The 18,801-nt window shown below is 42.9% G+C and overlaps 1 protein-coding gene across 3 annotated transcripts in view; it reads left to right on the top strand.

Annotated features, from left to right (window-relative positions):
* Positions 1 to 18,801, top strand: part of lyst (lysosomal trafficking regulator) — a 285,139-nt gene that overhangs the window by 171,566 nt on the left and 94,772 nt on the right. For all 3 annotated transcript variants that reach the window (XM_080191874.1, XM_080191876.1, XM_080191875.1), the window contains 5 exons: positions 5,443 to 5,596; positions 6,584 to 6,757; positions 13,458 to 13,618; positions 17,593 to 17,783; positions 18,523 to 18,768. In XM_080191874.1, coding sequence (XP_080048000.1) covers positions 5,443 to 5,596; positions 6,584 to 6,757; positions 13,458 to 13,618; positions 17,593 to 17,783; positions 18,523 to 18,768 — 926 coding nt within the window. The remainder of the gene's footprint in view (positions 1 to 5,442; positions 5,597 to 6,583; positions 6,758 to 13,457; positions 13,619 to 17,592; positions 17,784 to 18,522; positions 18,769 to 18,801) is intronic.

The following is an 18,801-nucleotide window of genomic DNA, read 5'->3' on the forward strand; positions in this document are numbered from 1 at the left end:
TGGAAATCCTGCTGCATAGTGTGTTGCACATCCTGTCTGACTCGGAGATGGGGCTGGAGAAGGAGTATCCATGTGCCTGGTCTCCTGAGGAGTGCTGGGGGTGAATTCCCTGCCAAATTTGAGAATTGGCTGCCATGCTTTCGCAATTGCCATTTGAGGGCTGGGTGTCTCAAGTTTGAAGCACATTGTAGCCAGCCTTTGAGGCTTGGGGTTGGTTGAAGACTCTGATCACTGGTCTTGCGTTGCCCTGTCCCTGGTAACACAGGATGCTAGAATGTGTGTTACATCTTTTAGATTGATCATAAGGTTAGAAGAGATTTCTTTGAACATAAGAACATAAGAAATAAGAGCAGGAGTAGGCCATCTAGCCCTTCGAGCCTGCCCCGCCATTCAATAAGATCATGGCTGATCTGTCGTGGCTCAGTTCCACATTCCCGCCCTCTCCCCATAACCCTTAATCCCCTCGCTTATCAAAAACCCATCAAGCCGCGTCTTAAAAATATTTAGCGAGGCAGCCTCCACCACCTCAACGGGCAGAGAATTCCAGAGATTCACCACCCTTTGAGTGAAGAAGTTCTTCCTCAACTCTGTTCTAAACCGCCCCCCCTTTATCTTGAGGCTGTGCCCCCTAGTCCTACTGTCCTTTCTGAGCGGGAAGAGTGTCTCCACCTCTATCCTATCCATCCCATTCATCATCTTTTATGTCTCAATGAGATCTCCCCTCATTCTTCTAAACTCTTAACGAGTACAAGCCTAGTTTATCCAGCCTCTCCTCATAGCTCAACCCCCTCAACTCTGGTATCAGCCTAGTAAACCTCCTCTGCACTCCCTCCAAGGCCAAAATATCCTTGCGTAAGTGCGGCGACCAAAACTGCACACAGTACTCCAGCTGTGGCCTCACCAGTGCCCTATACAGCTGCAGCAAGACCTCCCTACTTTTGTATTCAATCCCCCTCGCTATGAAGGCCAGCATCCCATTAGCCTTCCTGACCACCTGCTGCACCTGCAAGCTGGGTTTTTGCGACTCATGCAGAAGGACCCCGAGGTCCCTCTGCACTGTCGCCTGCTGCAGTTTTTCACCATGTAAGTAATAGTCCTTCCTCCCATTATTCCTACCAAAGTGGACCACCTCACACTTGCCAACATTAAATTCCATTTGCCAGTTCCTGGCCCATTCGCCCATCCTATCTAGATCCTTCTGCAGACTCTCCACACCCTCCGCGCAATTTGCCGTTCCACCAATCTTGGTGTCATCAGCAAATTTCGACACCATACACTCGGTTCCCTCCTCCAGATCATCGATATAAATGGTAAATAGCTGAGGCCCCAGCACCGACCCCTGGGGCACTCCACTAGTCACCAACCGCCAATCCGAATAGCACCCATTGACCCCCACTCTCTGCCTCCTATTTGACAGCCAATCCTCTATCCACGCTAACACCCTACCCCCAACTCCATGCCCCCTGACCTTCTGCAATAACCTCTTGTGAGGTACCTTGTCAATTGCCTTCTGAAAATCGAGAAAGACCACATCCACCGCCCTAGACACATCCTCATAGAACTCCAATAAATTTGTCAGACACGACTTCCCCTTAACGAAACCGTGCTGCGTCTGCTCTATCAAGCAATTCCCCTCAAGATGCCTCACTATTTCCTCCTTGATGACGGATTCTAACATTTTACCTACAACAGACGTTAAACTAACCGGCCTATAATTCCCTGCATTCTGCCTGCCACCCTTCTTAAACAATGGCATAACGTTAGCCGTTTTCCAATCTTCCGGCACTTGCCCGGAATCCTGCGACGTTTGGAAAATAACCACCAAGGCATCCACTATCACCTCCGCCGTTTCTTTCAGAACCCTCGGATGCATTCCATCCGGTCCTGGGGACTTGTCTACAATCAGTCCCTCCAGTCTGTTGAGCGCCGCCTCTCTAGTAACAATAATGTCATTGAGACCCTCCAGTCCTACCATCTTTCCATCACTAACACCCGGCAAATTATTCACGTCCTCCTCTGTGAGGACCGAAACAAAAAAGTTATTCAAGGCCTCTGATGCTACTTAAACAGAAGACTTCCTTGATTTCTCAAGCACTAAATCCTTGCTTGTCTCTTGAGGAAGTACAGACAGGTCATGGTAAAGACTGGGCCTTTTTTTGCTGTTGCTATCTTCTGGTGTTGTTGAAGTGGGGAAATATGTTCTGGTACACACCTGGATGTAACTGGCTTATCATTGGATATCTCGTCTTGTTTGGTACATCTTTTATTTTGGTTTGACAGCGTAGATAGAAGCAGTAGTTATTTGATTACTTGGCTCGTGAAATGATGAGAGTGTACACTCAGCCATGATCTTATTGAATGGCGGGGCAGGCTCGAAGGGCTGGATGGCCTACTCCTGCTCCTATTTCTTATGTTCTTATGTTCTTATGAAATAGATGATGGGCATATTATCCGGTTGTTAGGGTTCCTCTGATGAGGGGAAATGGGTTGAATTGTGTTAACGGTGGGGTCTAAATGGCAATTTTGGGGTACGTAGAAATGCGTTCCTTTCTTTATCTCGATACGTGGGATGATAATATATGCTCTGATTTGTTATAATTAATCTTGAGGGTTTCCCTTTTCTTGTCAGGAGAAGGAAATCTTAAAGATTTTTCTTCTCCTTGTTAGTAGGGGTACCTCAGTGCAAAATGGTTCAAATTTTCCGGTGATGGGATACCAGATCAGTGTCTCTGATATAACTGGAGAGGAGGCAGTTTTGTAATGCCGTGTACCTAGGCGAGGTGTACGAATCCTTAACTGGCTGGTTCCTGTGTCTTAGAGTGAATGCTGCCAGACCACATCTGGTACCGAAGGTGGTATCCTGAGGTTTCCCTCTTTTTTCCTGGTTATTCTTTTATTGCTTGAGGTCCTGGGGGATTCTATTAAGCCCTGGTTGGTTGTGTATTATTCCGTGTATTAAGACAGTTCTGTCTCTGTTATCCTGTGTGTATCTATTATCAGATGTACACCATGGGGTCTTGTGCTCATGATTGTGTCTTGCCATCCCCACACTTGTCCTTTTTTTAATCCAAGAGGAGACGCTGACTGCAACAATTGCAATGATAGATAACTGGAATCTTTTGTATGAATTTTTGCTGGTCTTTTCTGTTTGTTTATGTGGAATAAAGGTTACTGTACTGTCCTCGATTTTGGGGATCTGTTGCACTTTTGCGGCAGATGTAAAATGGAAAACTTCCAATGGAAACATTACTTAAAAATAAAACAGCAGCAATTTCTCCTCTCACTGTCCATCCATAAACTGCAAGATGTTTTGATTTGTTTCCCTCTTTATAAATGATGGAATACTTCCCAACTTTTTTGGTTTTGGTGTAATCCAATTTTGTATTGATAAGCCCACAGCAAACTTGATATTGGATGAACTCAAAGGGTTAGTTTATTTGCACACACTCAAAATGCAAAAGAGGGTTTGTACCCTCATATTTGGATAGTAAAGGGAGGGATCAAGAAAAAAATATATAATGCAGAGACCACCGAAAAAATAAATATTCCCTCATGGGTTCCAGAGTACATTATTATAGTCCAATGATGTATTCCTTTATAGAGGTTGGCAGTGCTGTATAATTCACTTTTCTGTTTGTGTTGACTTCACATGATCAGATATGCAGTGATGGTACAGAAGCAGTGTCTTCTGAGAGAAGTGTTTAACCTGGGCAGAGTTCCTTTTTTATGAGGCTGCCAGTCAAATGGTAAACAGCAGACTCAGCTATGCAATTCAGCAAGGCAATATTATATGTTCCACAAGCCAGAGGCTCATGTCACATGACCTGTTACCCACTTTCACAAAAGATGTGTATTCATCATCAGGGTTGTGAAGACCTTCCTCCTGACAAGATAAGACAAGATCAGCTAGTAGGTATTGAAAGGAAGCTTGTGGGGCATTTGTCTCTGCAGATTCTGCAACTCTTTCAGGCCAGCCTGGGTGATTAAATGCAAACAATCTTTCTATTGGTCTCTTTGCAGCAGGCTTGTGTGGAAGTTGGAACCAGCCATCAACAGGTGAAGGGTTCTCAGTCTGTTTTGCAGCATGAAAGGGTCCTTGAGAAAACACACAAATGTTCCAAGTGCTGATTGTGCTTGGAGGAAATAAGGATGTTTATTGGATATTGTCTGCTAAAATTGTCAAGGATCCTGTGCAGCTGTGTACGTGAGTGATAAGGATGCAAATGAAGAATTGAAGTGGTGCTAAGTTCTATTGGTTGAAAGTGCAAACCAAACTCTAAGGCTATTGGTGCTTTAACTGGCATGTTCTCTTTCATTGGCTAAAAAGTGCTACAACTGAGTTTGTGGAACTCTGAGAACATCATAATGAAATTCATTGTGTCTGTTCTCCTTGCTAGCAAGTAATAAAGCTTAGAAGATTGAGTACTCAATGTGCTTTGTTTGGTTGATACTCAACAGCTGTACAGTCCATGGGCTTTGTCGGGGAGGGGAGCGTGGGCTTTAGTGGGGTTCATCAGAGATAAGGAGATGCAAGTTTTCCTAAAGCTGTCAGGTGACTTCTGTTTTCTTCAGGGGTCACAGACCAACAGTTTCAGCCACTTTAAGGTTCTTTACTCAGTTTCAAATTACTGTGAAAATCCCCTAGTCGCCACACTCCAGCACCTAATTGGGTACATTTCCCGCTGCCTCGGCACAACAGCCAACCTAATTCAGGACCCCACAAACACCGGACATTCTCTCTTTCATCTTCCTTCGGGGGAAAAGATACAAAAACCTGAGGTCACTTACCAACTGACTCGAGAACAGCTTCTTCCCTGCTGCTGTTAGACTTTTGAATGGACTGTGCTTTCATTAAGTTGATCTTTCTCTACAGCCTAGCTATGATTGTAACTCTACATTTTGCACTCCCTCGTTTCCTTCTATATGAACGGTATGCTTTGTCTGTATAGTGCCAAGAAACAATACTTTTCACTATGTTAATATGTGTGACAATAATAAATCAAATCAAAACCAAAACACTGAGGGAGAATTTAGTATGGTCAGTGCAGCTAATCTGCACATCTTTGGACTGGGGGAGGAATCTGGAGCACCCAAAAGAAACCCATGCGGACACAGAGAACGTGCAAATTCCACACAGTAACCAAAGTGAATTGAACCCAGGTCCCTGGCACTGTGAAGCAGCAGTGCTAACCACTGTGCCACAGTGGTCATCTAGATTCAAAACATTGGCTCTATTCTCTCCCCACAGATACTGTCAGGCCGAGATTTTCTGCTTTTGTTTCAGATTCCAGCATTTGCAGTATTTTACTTTTAAATTATTTATTTTGTCAACGTATGGAGGGAAGTTAAAGTTGTTCTAAGGAGCTCTGATGGCCAGGTTGCTGATTGGTGCTCATTCACAATACAAATGACGCAAAGAAGTAACTCCGTTTTATTTTTCAGAGTGTGAGAAAACAGCAGACTTAGGATGCTGCAGCACTCCAAATTCTGGCGATAAGTTGGTTGAAGATGGGTACCTTCATGTGATCTCACTGGGGTCTAAAGTAATCATGCTGCAAATATGGGCTGACTTGAACACAGGTGGCTTTACGTTCAGGTAGAGTACTCATTGCTGAAGAAGGAACAGGTACAGGGTGCCCTTTTCTGTTAAGATGGGTGAAGGAAAATTGACTTTTTTTACAAACTGAATATTTCTATTAATTTTTCAATGCCGCTGGCTATGTTAAACAACGAGTAATTGTAGTTTTGGGAGCTTGACTGAATTAAACTATTGTAAAATATTTTTGAACTATTCACCTTTATAAAGCATGTGGCATAACTTCCATAAATAAATCTTTGTGCTTCATGGAAAAGTATGAAAAGTAAATTTGAAGTGACCTCTCTTAGATTTCAAAATCCTGATGTTGATAGATATATTTGTAACATCAGTTGTTATAAATTAAATTTTAATTAGTTGAAATTCTTCTGATAATTGGTGTAACACAATTTCTCTTTCATTGTGGTGCTGAACGGAATTCATTCATTACTGCTGCATTATCAGACCTACCATTCTAGCAATGTAAGTTATGCTTCTGTCTAGTTTAAAGTTGGATCAAGGCAGCTGTAGAGTTAGGCAGAAGATTGAGTTCAAGCCTCACTCCAGAGACTTGAAAACAAGATGCAAGCTGATACTCCAGTACAATACTGAAGGATGCTGCACTGTTGGAGGGGCCATCTTTCGAATGAGACATTAAACCATCCATCCTTTCAGGAGGATGTAAAAGATCCTGCTGCACTATTTCAAAAGGGAGCCAGTGAATCCCCCGGTGTCCTAGTCAATATTTATCCCTCTGCCGACATTACTAAAGCTGGTCATTATCACATTGCTGTTAGTGGGAGCTTGCTGTGTGAAAATTGCCATTTCCTAGTATTGCAAAAAACGTCGTTCCATAAAGTGCTTTGAAATGTCATGTTGGCTGTAAAGAGCTTTGAAGCGTCCTGAGGATGTAAAAGGCACTATAGAAATGCAAGTCTTTCTTTCAATTGTTACATTGTATATTATGATTTGTCAAAATATTTTTTAAAAATTGCTTTCTTTCTGTAGAATTTGTGTTGATCCAAATGATGACTTGAAAGCTGGCCTGCTAGCACAAGCTGAGTCACAGGAAAACATTCTAACTCCAGGGAAATGGCAGCACCTGGCACTAAGTTATGTGCAACAATCAGAAAGCAAAAAGAGTGTTCATGGCAAGCTTTCTCTTTGGGTATCTGGCCAAAGGTAAGTACTTGTGAAATCTATATCTACCTTATCAAATCGTTTCAAAGACCCCAGTTTGATTAACCCCTTAATCTGCTGAATTCAGGACAATACAAAAGTTATGCGACCTGTCTTAATTTAACCCTTTAAACTGTGGTCTAATTCTGATTGCTTCGGTGGGGGTTTGACCAAGACTCGACATCCGAAGCATCACTTCCTAACTTCTACCTTTCAGATCCTAGAGATAGAGGCTTTTATGGTGACTTTGTAGCTGTGCACTTGTTTTTACTGTGTGCTTGGACATGCAAGCCCTTTAGCTTTTAGTCTGCTGTTAAGAAAATATTTCAATTGTTATCAGCAGGGGTATATATCAGTCTATATAAGTCACTTAAATGGAAATTATATTCATTTATTATGGTGTATTTAATTTTCTTGTAACGGAGGAGGACGTGAATAATTTGCCAGGTGTTAGAGATGGAAAGGTGGTAGGACTGGAGGGTCTTAATGACATTACTGTTACTAGAAAGGTGGTGCTCGACAGACTGGAGGGGCTGATTGTGGACAAGTCGCCAGGACCGGACGGAATGCATCCGAGGGTCTGAAAGAAATGGCGGAGGTGATCGAGGATGCCTTGGTGGTTATTTTCCAGACGTCGCTGGATTCCGGGGAAGTGCCGGAAGATTGGAAAATGGCTAATGTTACGCCATTGTTTAAGAAGGGTGCCAGGCAAAAGGCAGGGAATTATAGGCCGGTTAGTTTAACGTCGGTTGTAGGTAAAATGTTAGAATCCGTCATCAAGGAGGAAGTAGCGAGGCATCTTGAGAGAAAGTGCTTGATAGAGCAGACGCAGCACGGTTTTGTTAAAGGGAAGTCATGTCTGACAAATTTATTGGAGTTCTATGAGGATGTGTCTAGGGCGGTGGATAGAGGAGAGCCGGTGGATGTGGTCTTTCTTGATTTTCAGAAGGCGTTTGACAAGGTACCTCAAGAGGTTATTGCAGAAGGTCAGGGGACATGGAGTTGGGGGTAGGGTGTTAGCGTGGATAGAGGATTGGTTGTCAAATAGGAGGCAGAGAGTGGGGGTCAATGGGTGCTATTCGGATTGGCGGATGGTGACTAGTGGAGTGCCCCAGCGGTTGGTGTTGGGGCCTCAACTATTTACCATTTATATAGATAATCTGGAGAAGGGAACCGAGTGTAGGGTGTCGAAATTTGCTGATGACACCAAGATTGGTGGAACGGCAAATTGCGTGGAGGGTGTGGAGAGTCTGCAGAAGGATTTAGGTAGGCTGGGCGAATGGGCCAGGAAATGGCAAATGGAATTTAATGTTGGCAAGTGCGAGGTGGTCCACTTTGGTAGGAATAATGGTAGGAAGGACTATTACTTAAGTGGCGAAAAACTGCAGCAGGCGACGGTGCAGAGGGCACTCGGGGTCCTTCTGCATGAGTTGCAAAAACCCAGCTTGCAGGTGCAGCAGGTGGTCAGGAAGGCTAATGGGATGCTGGCCTTCATAGCGAGGGGGATTGAATATAAAAGTAGGGAGGTCTTGTTGCGGCTGTATAGGGCATTGGTGAGGCCGCAGCTGGAGTACTGTGTGCAGTTTTGGGCGCCGTACTTACGCAAGGATATTTTGGCCTTGGAGGGAGTGCAGAGGAGGTTTACTAGGCTGATGCTGGAGTTGAGGGGGTTGAGCTATGAGGAGAGGCTGAATAAACTAGGCTTGTACTCGTTAGAGTTTAGAAGAATGAGGGGAGATCTCATTGAGACGTATAAGATGATGAATGGGATGGATAGGATAGAGGTGGAGAGACTCTTCCCGCTCAGAAAAGATAGTAGGACTAGGGGGCACAGCCTCAAGATAAAGGGGGGACGGTTTAGAACGGAGTTGAGGAGGAACTTCTTCACTCAAAGGGTGGCGAATCTCTGGAATTCTCTGCCCGTTGAAGTGGTGGAGGCTACCTCGCTAAATATTTTTAAGACGCGGGTTGATGGGTTTTTGATAAGCGAGGGGATTAAGGGTTATGGGGAGAGGGCGGGAATGTGGAACTGAGCCACGACAGATCAGCCATGATCTTATTAAATGGCGGGGCAGGCTCGAAGGGCTAGATGGCCTACACCTGCTCCTATTTCTTATGTTCTTATGTATAAGATTTTAAATCATGAGGAAAGGTTGGGCCTATAGACATTGAACTTTAGAAGAATGTGAGGTGATCTTAATAAGATTCTGATGGACTTGACTGGTTGAACGCTGGGGGAATATAGAACTAAGGGACAGAGATTCAGAATGGATGACCGTGATTTTACTGGCTTGCCCCACCCGTTGACAGGCGAAGAGAACCGGTAAAAGTGCGTTGAGAATGCCAAGAAATCAGGATCATGCCCAATTAGATAAATAATTTCTCAATTCTCGCAATCTTAAAAGCACCGGATATCTGACGTGGTCAGCCTGTCGTCTATTTCCAGCAAGAGGCTGAGTAATTTATTTAGATGTATTTAAATAGTGATTTACATCTGCTTAGTGAGCCTGGTGCTCAATAATCTGGGCTCGCTTGCCTTTATAGCCTTGCCAGGAGAGGTTCTCCCCATTGAGAAAAACACTTGCTCCCCGTGAATGGAGAACAGTCCTGTTGCCCTCGCCAGTAGAACCGGAGGCACCCTGGAGAGGTGCCTCCGGTTCTACTGGACAGTGCCAGCTTGACACCTTGACAGTACCCACTGGGCAGTGCCAGGTGGTGGAGCCCAGAGAGGCATGACCTGGAGGAGGCAGAGCCAGGCTGGGGCGGCCTGATTGGAGGGGTCGTGGCTTGCTGTGCTCTCTTCTTGCAATCAGTCTGCTCTGCAGGTGATTGGTATGGCAGGGTTGTGGGGGGCTATATTTTCTGGCAGTGTGTAGCTCCGATTGTCCGGCACACCCCCATGATCGTGAGGGAGAAGATGCTGGGTTAAGGCGGGTGCCAGCAGCAGAGGCCTGACAGATCTCTTTCTCTCTGTCAGGCCTCTGTTGCACAGACACCTCTGTGTCTGCACATGCATAATAGCTCCCTCTGCCGCCTGATCAGGCTGGCTGCTGGGTTTAACTCTGCCCACTGCCTTTAATAGCTAGAAACAGTCCAGTCCATCTTTTCCAAGCACCCAGTGCATAAGATTGAGAGTTGACAGCAAATTAAGATGTGGCATGAGCTTTACAAATGGAATTCTGTCCTTAACCCTTCTGTATTTCCATTCCAAACAAATAATGTACTGAAGGGTTTAGTGTGCTTTAAAATGGTGACATCACTGAGGGCTTTTGAATTATAAGAAATTCATTAATGTGGGTTTGTTTTCTTTACAGCCAAGAAAGTGAAGGGGATATTTAAAAATTGAGGGGTTTTGATGAGAAATAAGGAAAAATTGCTCCCACTAGCAGATCAGAGGACACAGATTCAAGATAATTGCTAAGAGCACCAGAAGTGAGCTGAAGGGAAAATATTTTGCACAATTTATGACCTGAAAAGCACTGCCTTAAGGGGTGGTAGAAGCGGATTCAAAACAGAATGAAATGCATGGAGGGGAAAACTTTTCAGAGCTAGGGGAATGAGATTAATTGGATAACTCTTTCAAGAGCCAGCACAGGGATAATGAACTGCACGACCTACTTCTGCATTGTATAACCACTGAACCATGAAACTATTTTGCTGTTGAGCACAATCTGGGCGCTTTGTCAATGATAACCTGAATTTATCAGCCCCTCTCCAATTAAGGGATTTCCGTGCCCAGTCTTTTATTATTTAAGTTTCCTGAGGCAGGATGTATGTTATATAAGACTGCCTTATTGACCAATTTTTATTTCATGATAACATCTTTGACCTGAGGGACTGCAATTATTTGACCTGACATTTATAATTCTACCAGGTTCTAACACTTTCACTTTTATTAGTGAATTATGTAGCAACTGTGTAACCCTGCTGCATCACCAGTTTACATGCTTATCTGAATTCAGAGCAGAGATACAAGACTTTGTCTTTTTCAGCCAAATGGTTACATTGGCTCTGATGCATGTGCAGTAATAGACTAGTTAGTTCCATCTAGTATAAGTATGAGTGGGTTTAGTGATGGTTAATTGCTGGCTTGACTCAGAATAAAGAATTGACTTGTGGAGAAATAGAGGGTTGATTTTGGCATTGAAGGAATATAAACCTTACACGCATCACTGTTTCCTGGAGAGAAGGAAACAAACTGAGGGTGAATCTAAATACTGGTGCTGTCGATAAGTTGGTCTGTTTTCAGGGATGTGAGGAAATTGGATTAATATCAAAGGTCAGCATTTATACTGCCCAAACCAGCTAGTTCACTTTGGCTCAAAATCAGTATAGTGACAAAATATTGAAAGGTGAACAGTGAAATAGTCCTGAAGTGAACCTGTTATATACATGCTTTTAGATTCTGATGGAAAGCTGCCTTTTAAACTGCAGATAGAATAGAATGGTTACAGCACAGAAGGAAGATCACTTTGTCCTCCACCTCATCCCTCTACAAGAGCAACTCAGTTGGTCCCACTCGTAGTCATTCCCCCTACCCCTGCAATTTTTTTCTCATCTGATAGTTATCCAATTCCCTTTAGAAATCCACGATTGAAACTGTCTTTATTGTATTCTCAGATGCTGAATTCTGGGTCATGACCATTTGCTAAATTAGTTTTTTCAAACATTACCTTTGATTCTTTTGTTGTTCACCTTAAATCAATGTGCTCCTAATTCTTCCACCAATGGAAACAGTTTTTCATTATCTACTTTGTCCATGCCCTTCATGAGTTTGAACATCTTTATCAAATCTTTTCTAAAAGCAGCCTCAGCTTCTCTGATTTGTCCACCTAACTGAAGTACGTCATCCCTGGCATCATTCTGATTAATCTTTTTTTGCCTCCGCCAATGTCTTCACATACTTCCTGAAGTCCAGTATCCAGATTTAAATACATACATCAGTGAAGGCAGAACTAACGTTTTAGAAAGGTTCACCATGACTTCTTTGCTTTTATACTCTGAGCCCGTGGCCGCTGTAGTGTAAATGACAATGCAAACTCATGGATTCTCACTGCCGAGATTTCATTTCCTGTTTGCCCCTTCCCCTCGCCAGTGACATAATGAGGTTCCTGCCCACAAAGGTTAGTAATCTCATTTAAATATATTCAAATACCAACAACAGGCTTCCCAGTCCCACGATTGCACCTCACTGAATGTTCGTACCATGCCAATGTGACAGGTCAAAGCGTTTCTGTTAGGGGAACAAAGGTAAGTATAGCACCTGGGGGGAATGGGATATGCCTGGGCACTGATTGGCAGTATCTCCTGGCAAAGGTGCTGGGGACGCTTGTAATGGGGAAGCAATGACTGTGATGAGGTTGGAAGGGATGGGGTGCCTATGCTATTGCTGATTGGTGGTGGAGAGGGGAGAGAGCGCTCAATACCTCCGTAGGAGGGGAGGGGTGGGGGAGAGATGGGGGTACCCTCCCCAATGCTGGTTGTGGTGGGGTTGGGGGGAATATGTTTAAGTCCAGCCCTGATTGGGATGCCTTTGATCTTTGTGAAGTTGGCCTTATGGCTCTATCAGGCCAACCCCACCAGAATTGCGGCATAAATGATGCCTCCAGATTTTGTTTGCATTTGAGTGTCAGAAAATCTGGTCTGAAAACTTAGTTCTGCATTTACTTTCTCAAACTTAACTATCCTCTTCCAATGACTTATGCAGATACACTTGCAGATTCCTTTTGCTCCTGCTGCCTCTTTAGAATTGTATCCTTTATCTTGTATTGTCTTGTTTTTCCCATCAAAATGTATCACTTGATACATCTTTGCATTAAATTTTACCTGCCATTTGTCTGCCCATTCACTAGTCCTCCTGTGCCCTGTTGAAGTCTGTCATTATTCACCATTATTCACAATGCTTCTGAATTTTATGCCATCCACAAATTTTGAAAATGTGCCCTTCCAACCAATTCTTGGTTATTAATACAACTCAAGAAAAAGTCCAGTGCCAACCTTGAGGAAACCTGACTATATACCTTTCTCCAGTTTGAGAAACAACTGCTAACCTGTTTCCTGTCACCGAGCCAACTTTGTATTCATGCATCTCGTATTCCTTTTAAAGCTTGCTGACAAGCCTGTTATATGGCACTTTTTATTAATACCTTTTGGAAGTCCCTGTACACTAAATCAGCAATGTTCTCCATCAACCTTCTCAATTACCTTACCAAAAACTCAATCTGAGTTAAATACAATTTGCCTTTACCAATTGTGCACTGACTTTCCTTAATCAGATTTGTCCAAGTGACTGAATTTTTTTCCAGATTTTTGTTTCTGGAAGCTTTCTAGCTCCTGAAACTAAACTGGCCAGTAGTTGCTGGATTTTCCTTCCTCCTAACAGCACTGTGGGTGTACTACACCATGGGGACTGTAGCGGTTCAAGAAGGTAGCTCAGCATCACCTCCACAAGGGCAGTTATATTGGGGCAATAAATGCTTTCCAGTGATACCCTCGTCCTGTAATAAATATTAAAAATTCATCCACACAGATACACCACCACAGTGCAAATATCATAAAAGGTAACCTTAGTTAAATATGGTTGTATGGAACCTGTATCTCTGTGGATGGTTTATGCGTATTCACTGGGACTGAGGTAGCAAATATTCAAACATTCATTATTTAGTTTTTCAATGGATTGCTGCTTTTGTTTTGTGATTTTCAGGAAGTCTGATGTGGCCTTAGGTTATACTATTCCTCGAAAGAGCAGCCTCTCCTCTGACAGTAATAAAACTTTTGCAATGGTTGGCCACTGTTTGACCCATCAAGAAGATGCTACTAGGTTGACTGGAAGGTGGAGTATTGGAAGCTTGCTGCTTTTTAATGGTAATGATTTGATAATTTAACTTTTTTTTAAACATTTGATTGTTTTTCTCTTGAGTACATAGAAATTACAACACAGAAATGGGCCATCCAGCCTGACCAGTCTATTCCACCATTTTGTCTCTAGACCAGCAAAAGTCCTTATAACATTTACTGCTATATTTCCGGATCCCTTCAACCCCTTTCAGCCATCCAGTTTTTAATGTTAACATAATTCGTGACTTGTGCTTCAAGTATACTTGCAGTTGTGTAACTCTTGTTTTAAAAAAGTTTATTTATTCTAAATCTTGTAATTTAATCTTGTATTCTGGATGTTCATTGAAGTCTTCTCAAACATTATCATCCTTCTGGTCTTGCACGACACTGAATCTGCTTCCATTCAGAGTGTAATTATTGCTGTTTTTGTAACAAAAATATGAGTTCACACTTGCAGACATCGAACTTCCAATGTAATTTTTTAGTTAATTGTTTCTCCTTGTCAATATCCCCTCCAGATGTTTTTGGATTCAAGAATACCTCCTATTATTATCTCATCTTTGAATCCCAACACTGCTCCCTGACAGGTCTAAGATATAATCATTCTTCTGGACTAGAACTAACCCTGTTAGTCATCAATGGTCGCTTCAAACTGCTCCGAAAAGTTCTTCTAATTCCTGCACGCTGTTTTATCCTTTGTAACATATTTATTAGCCTTCCCCAGATTCCATACCACATCACGTTACCTGCTCATTTGCGGAACTTACACATCTCCTTAGGCAGTCCCTTGGGATCAAAGATCACTTGCTTCCACTCTGATTTGATGGGTTCTGCGATGGCTGATAAGTCCAATGTCGAATCTACAGACATGCCACACAGATGGTGCTTGAAGGATTGGGTACAGGGGTTGTTTGGAGGTTTGTACATATTCTCACCCATGCCTTGACTTTGCTTGTGCACATTCCAGACAAGTCCCTCAATGTACTTGGTGCGTTTCTGGATGAGCCATCTTTATATTTGTTTTCCACAAGCCAGGGACTCATGAGTTAGTGGGTATGTTTGACTTCTTTAGGAATGCTTTAAGGATGTCTGTCCTGCTGGGAATCCACTGCTATGCCTCTGTTTAAAGTAGAGCAATTGCCTGGTGTCACGCGTATGAACTACATCTCCCGCCCATGGACCTGGATTTGAGTAATTAGCACCTTGATGCTGGATATAATAACTTGGGAGAGAATACCACTGTTGAACTGCCTTTCTTGTTGCCACATTTGGATAATCATCCAATGGCACTGGTGGTGGTACTTCTCCAATGCTTTAAGGTACCTACAGTACATTGTGCAAGTCTCTGAAGCATAAGGAAGTGTGGAGATCACTGCTTGTTCAATAAATAGTGACCGTAGTCTCAGGTTTGAAGTCCTGGTCCTCAGATATGCTTTCACTGCACGACTGATTTCTGGGATGAAGGGGTTAGCTTATAAGGAAAAGTTGAGCAGGTTGGGCCTATGCCCATTGGAGCTTGGAAGGATGCGGGGTGATCTTATTGAAACATATAAGATCCTAAGGTGGCTTGGCAGGAACTTCCTGCAAGGAAAATATCCTCTCAGCATCTACTGTCTGTGGTGCCTCTTGATGGACAAAAACCAGGCTGCAACTCCAGAAGGAACTCCACGGCATTTGAAGGAAACGTTTGAGGAGGATTCTTTTGCAATGATCATCTTTGTCACGGATAGCAGGTAGACTCCTCTGTAGGTACCACAAGCTGACTTGTGTCTGTTCATGAATAACGTCATGATCAGTGCTCTGAGATCCTCAACAAGGGAGGGGAGAAAGCCTCCGCTACCTCCATCCGTGCCAATAGTGTATCTCTGTTGTGTTTCAGAATTCCAGCAGACATTCCATTTATCCAGAGGCCAAGTAAGACTGAGATATCCTGGGAGCAGTCTTCCCAGTTCTCCCCTCCATTTCTGTGGTTGCTGCAGCCTCAAAGATCCTTACGAGCCCTTCTCACCTATGCTGTGGTCCTTTTGATTAGAAATCTTTCCACTGAGAGATTAAGCTCACCATCCTACCCACCCTCCCTGATTTGTAAGGGAAACTGGAAGTGGGGTGCTAATGCAATGGCTCAACTGTAGGAACCATGACAAAGCCTGGTAATTAGCCAAATGTGTTCCTGACCTACAAATGATCCTACTGTTCTAAGTCTGGAAAATTCTGCCCTGTAAATTTAAGAATTTTATTTTGTTAACCTTTTGATAACAGGAGAGCTGTTTATGGATTTTCTAGAAAATCCCCCAGCTGACTGACAGACAAAGGTAATAGATTGGTTAACTTCTGACTAGGCTGTGAACCTCTCACTAGGGTTTTAGGTGAATAGCTTTATCAATTTGAAAGTGCAACCATCATAGCTTGAATCGTACGCCTTGGGGTGCTGTGATAGTACATAGAACTGCAGCATGTGCTTTTACGTTTGGGAAGGTTAAAATGTTGGATTTGGATGCACAGCCTCTTGTCACAGGATACGTGATTCCTTGTCCCTTTCAACTTTTACATATGAACTGACTGTTGTGACTAAGAAAAATCATAAAGCTGCCAAATAATATAGAATGTTTTGGACTCTTACTGTACATCTGTATGGCCAATTAAATCTACCAAGCAGCACATAACATGTAATAAGAGCTAGGAGTAGGCCACCTGGCCCCTCGGGCTTGCTCCACCATTCAGTAAGATCATGGATGATCTTTCCGTGGACTCAGCTTCGCTTACCCACCCGCTCTCCATAACCTTTAATTCCTTTGCTGTTCAAGAATCTATCTATCTTTGCCTTAAAAACATTCAATGAAGTAGCCTCAATTTCTTCTCTGGGCAGAGAATTCCACAGATTCACAACTCTGTGAAGAAGCTCCTTCTCAACTCAGTCCTAAATCTGCTGTCCTTTATTTTGAGGCTATGCCCCTAGTTCTGGTTTCACCACCAATGGAAACAACCTCCCAGCTTCTATTTTATCTATTCCTTTCATAATATTAGTTGTTTCTACAGATCCCCCCTCATTCTTCTTAATTCCAATGAGTATAGTTCCAGTCCACTCAGTCTCTCCTCATAAGCCAACCTTCTCAACCTAGTGAATTTCCTCTGCACCCCCTCCGGTGCCAATATTTCCTTTCTCAATTAAGGAGACCAAAACTGTGCACTGTACTCTACTCTAGGTGTGGCCTCACCAGCATCTTATACAGCTGCAAAATAACCTCACTGTTTTTAAACTCCATCCCTCTAGCAATGAAGGACAAAATTCCATTTGCCTTCTTAATTACCTGCTGCATCTGCAAACCAACTCCTTGTGATTCTTGCACAAGAACACCCAGGTCCCTCTATACAGCAGCATGCTGCAATTTTTTTTTACCATTTAAATAATAGTCCATTTTGCTGTTATTCCTACCAAAATGGATGACCTCACATTTACCAGCATTGTAGTCCATCTGCCAGACCCTCGCCCACTCGCTTTGACTATCTATATCCCGTTCAGACTTTGTATTCTCTGCACACTTTGTTCTACCGCTCATCTTAGTGTCATCTGCGAACTCTGACACACCATTTGTAGTCCCCAATTCCAAATTATCTATGGAAATCGCAAACAATTGCGGTCCCAACGCTGATCTGTGAGGCACAACCCTAGTCACTGACAGCCAACCAGAAAAACACCCATTTATCCCCACTTTTTGCTTCCTGTTAGTTAACCAATCCTCTAAATGTGCTTTATCTTATGCAGCAGCCTTTGGTGCGGCATCTTGTCAAATGCCTCTGGACGTTTATTTTTGAAAGTGTGCAGTACGGGAGTAATAAAGTATACAGTTGTATTTTAGTGTATCCAGACTAGAATGTAAATCTAATTTTTCAATTATGTTAATGCCAGAGTATAGATCATTGCATTTAAATTTTGTGGATTGAAAATATTTCTGTTTTCTGCAAATAACTTTACCTGCGCTCAAACATGCATTTTATAATAGGTGCCAGGATAGGGCCGGAAGAAGCTTATTATTTATATGTCTGTGGACCTGACATAACCTCCGTCATGCCTTGTAAATATGGTAAACCTCAAGCAAATTACTCTAAGTATGTTACTCTGGAGATTCTACAATGTGATCAGATTAGTGAATTTCTCATGAAATATAAGGAAGTGGATACTGGTCCTCTGGTGGTAAGTAGAACACTCCTATATCTGACTTCTTTAAATCCAGTGCCAAATTATATCCTAAATGTATTATTATGATATCACTATTGATTAGGATTGTAATGTCACCATTGGGGATAAGAGTATTTTTATGCAGTGAATGGTTATGATCCATAATGCACTATTTGAAAGGATGGTGGAAGCAGATTCTAGGGAATTGACATATATTCTTGAAAAGAAAAATATTGCACAGCTCTGAGGGTATAGCAAAGGAAAATCCAACAAACCTGCACATGTTTGGACTGTGGGGGGAAGCCAGAGCACCCGTAGGAAACGTGCGAACTCCACACAGACAGTGACCCATGGTGGGAACTGAACCTGGATCCCTAATGCTGTGAGGCAGCAGTGCTAACCAGCCTGCCACAGTTCTATAGTGAAACTATTAATGGTCGAGACTAGGAGAAGTTAGAGGTGGCGGCCTATGTGCAGTTAAAGAGGCAGGTTTTGAGATTATTGAGAGGTAGCAAGGGGAAAGGGTTTTGAAGACTAGTTTAAAAAAAACAAGTTGTATGGAAACTCCATTGGAAACCTTCCAGCAGCACTGTATTGAGCAAGGATTGCCCTGGTCCTCCCCATTTGGGATCTGGCCAGTACAGTAATTTAATATTTTAGATCAGTGTCCTGTCTATATAGCTAACACTTGGATTTTTATGTGACAGAGGAAACATTTTCACACAAAAGCTTGATTGTTATGAATTTTTTGCAGGATGGCCTTGCCATTGTTTACAACCCAAGATGTCCTGCCCAATATACAATCTATGAGCCAGTTATTCGGCTCAAGGGCCAATCACGAACTGTATCATCGCAAAGACCATTCAGCTTGAAGGATATCCAAAGCAGTGTGGTGAAGCCCCAGCAACTGAAGAATTTGCAGCCTTTGGAGCATCAAGAACTTCAACGTGTCCTACATAAAATTGGAGGAACTGGTGCATTCATCTTTCTCTTTGCCAGAGTATGAGATGGTTATTTTTGTGTTACTTAGCAA

Source organism: Carcharhinus amblyrhynchos, chromosome 7 (assembly GCF_965287045.1).
Source record: "Carcharhinus amblyrhynchos chromosome 7, sCarAmb.v2.hapA, whole genome shotgun sequence".
NCBI lineage: Eukaryota > Metazoa > Chordata > Chondrichthyes > Carcharhiniformes > Carcharhinidae > Carcharhinus > Carcharhinus amblyrhynchos.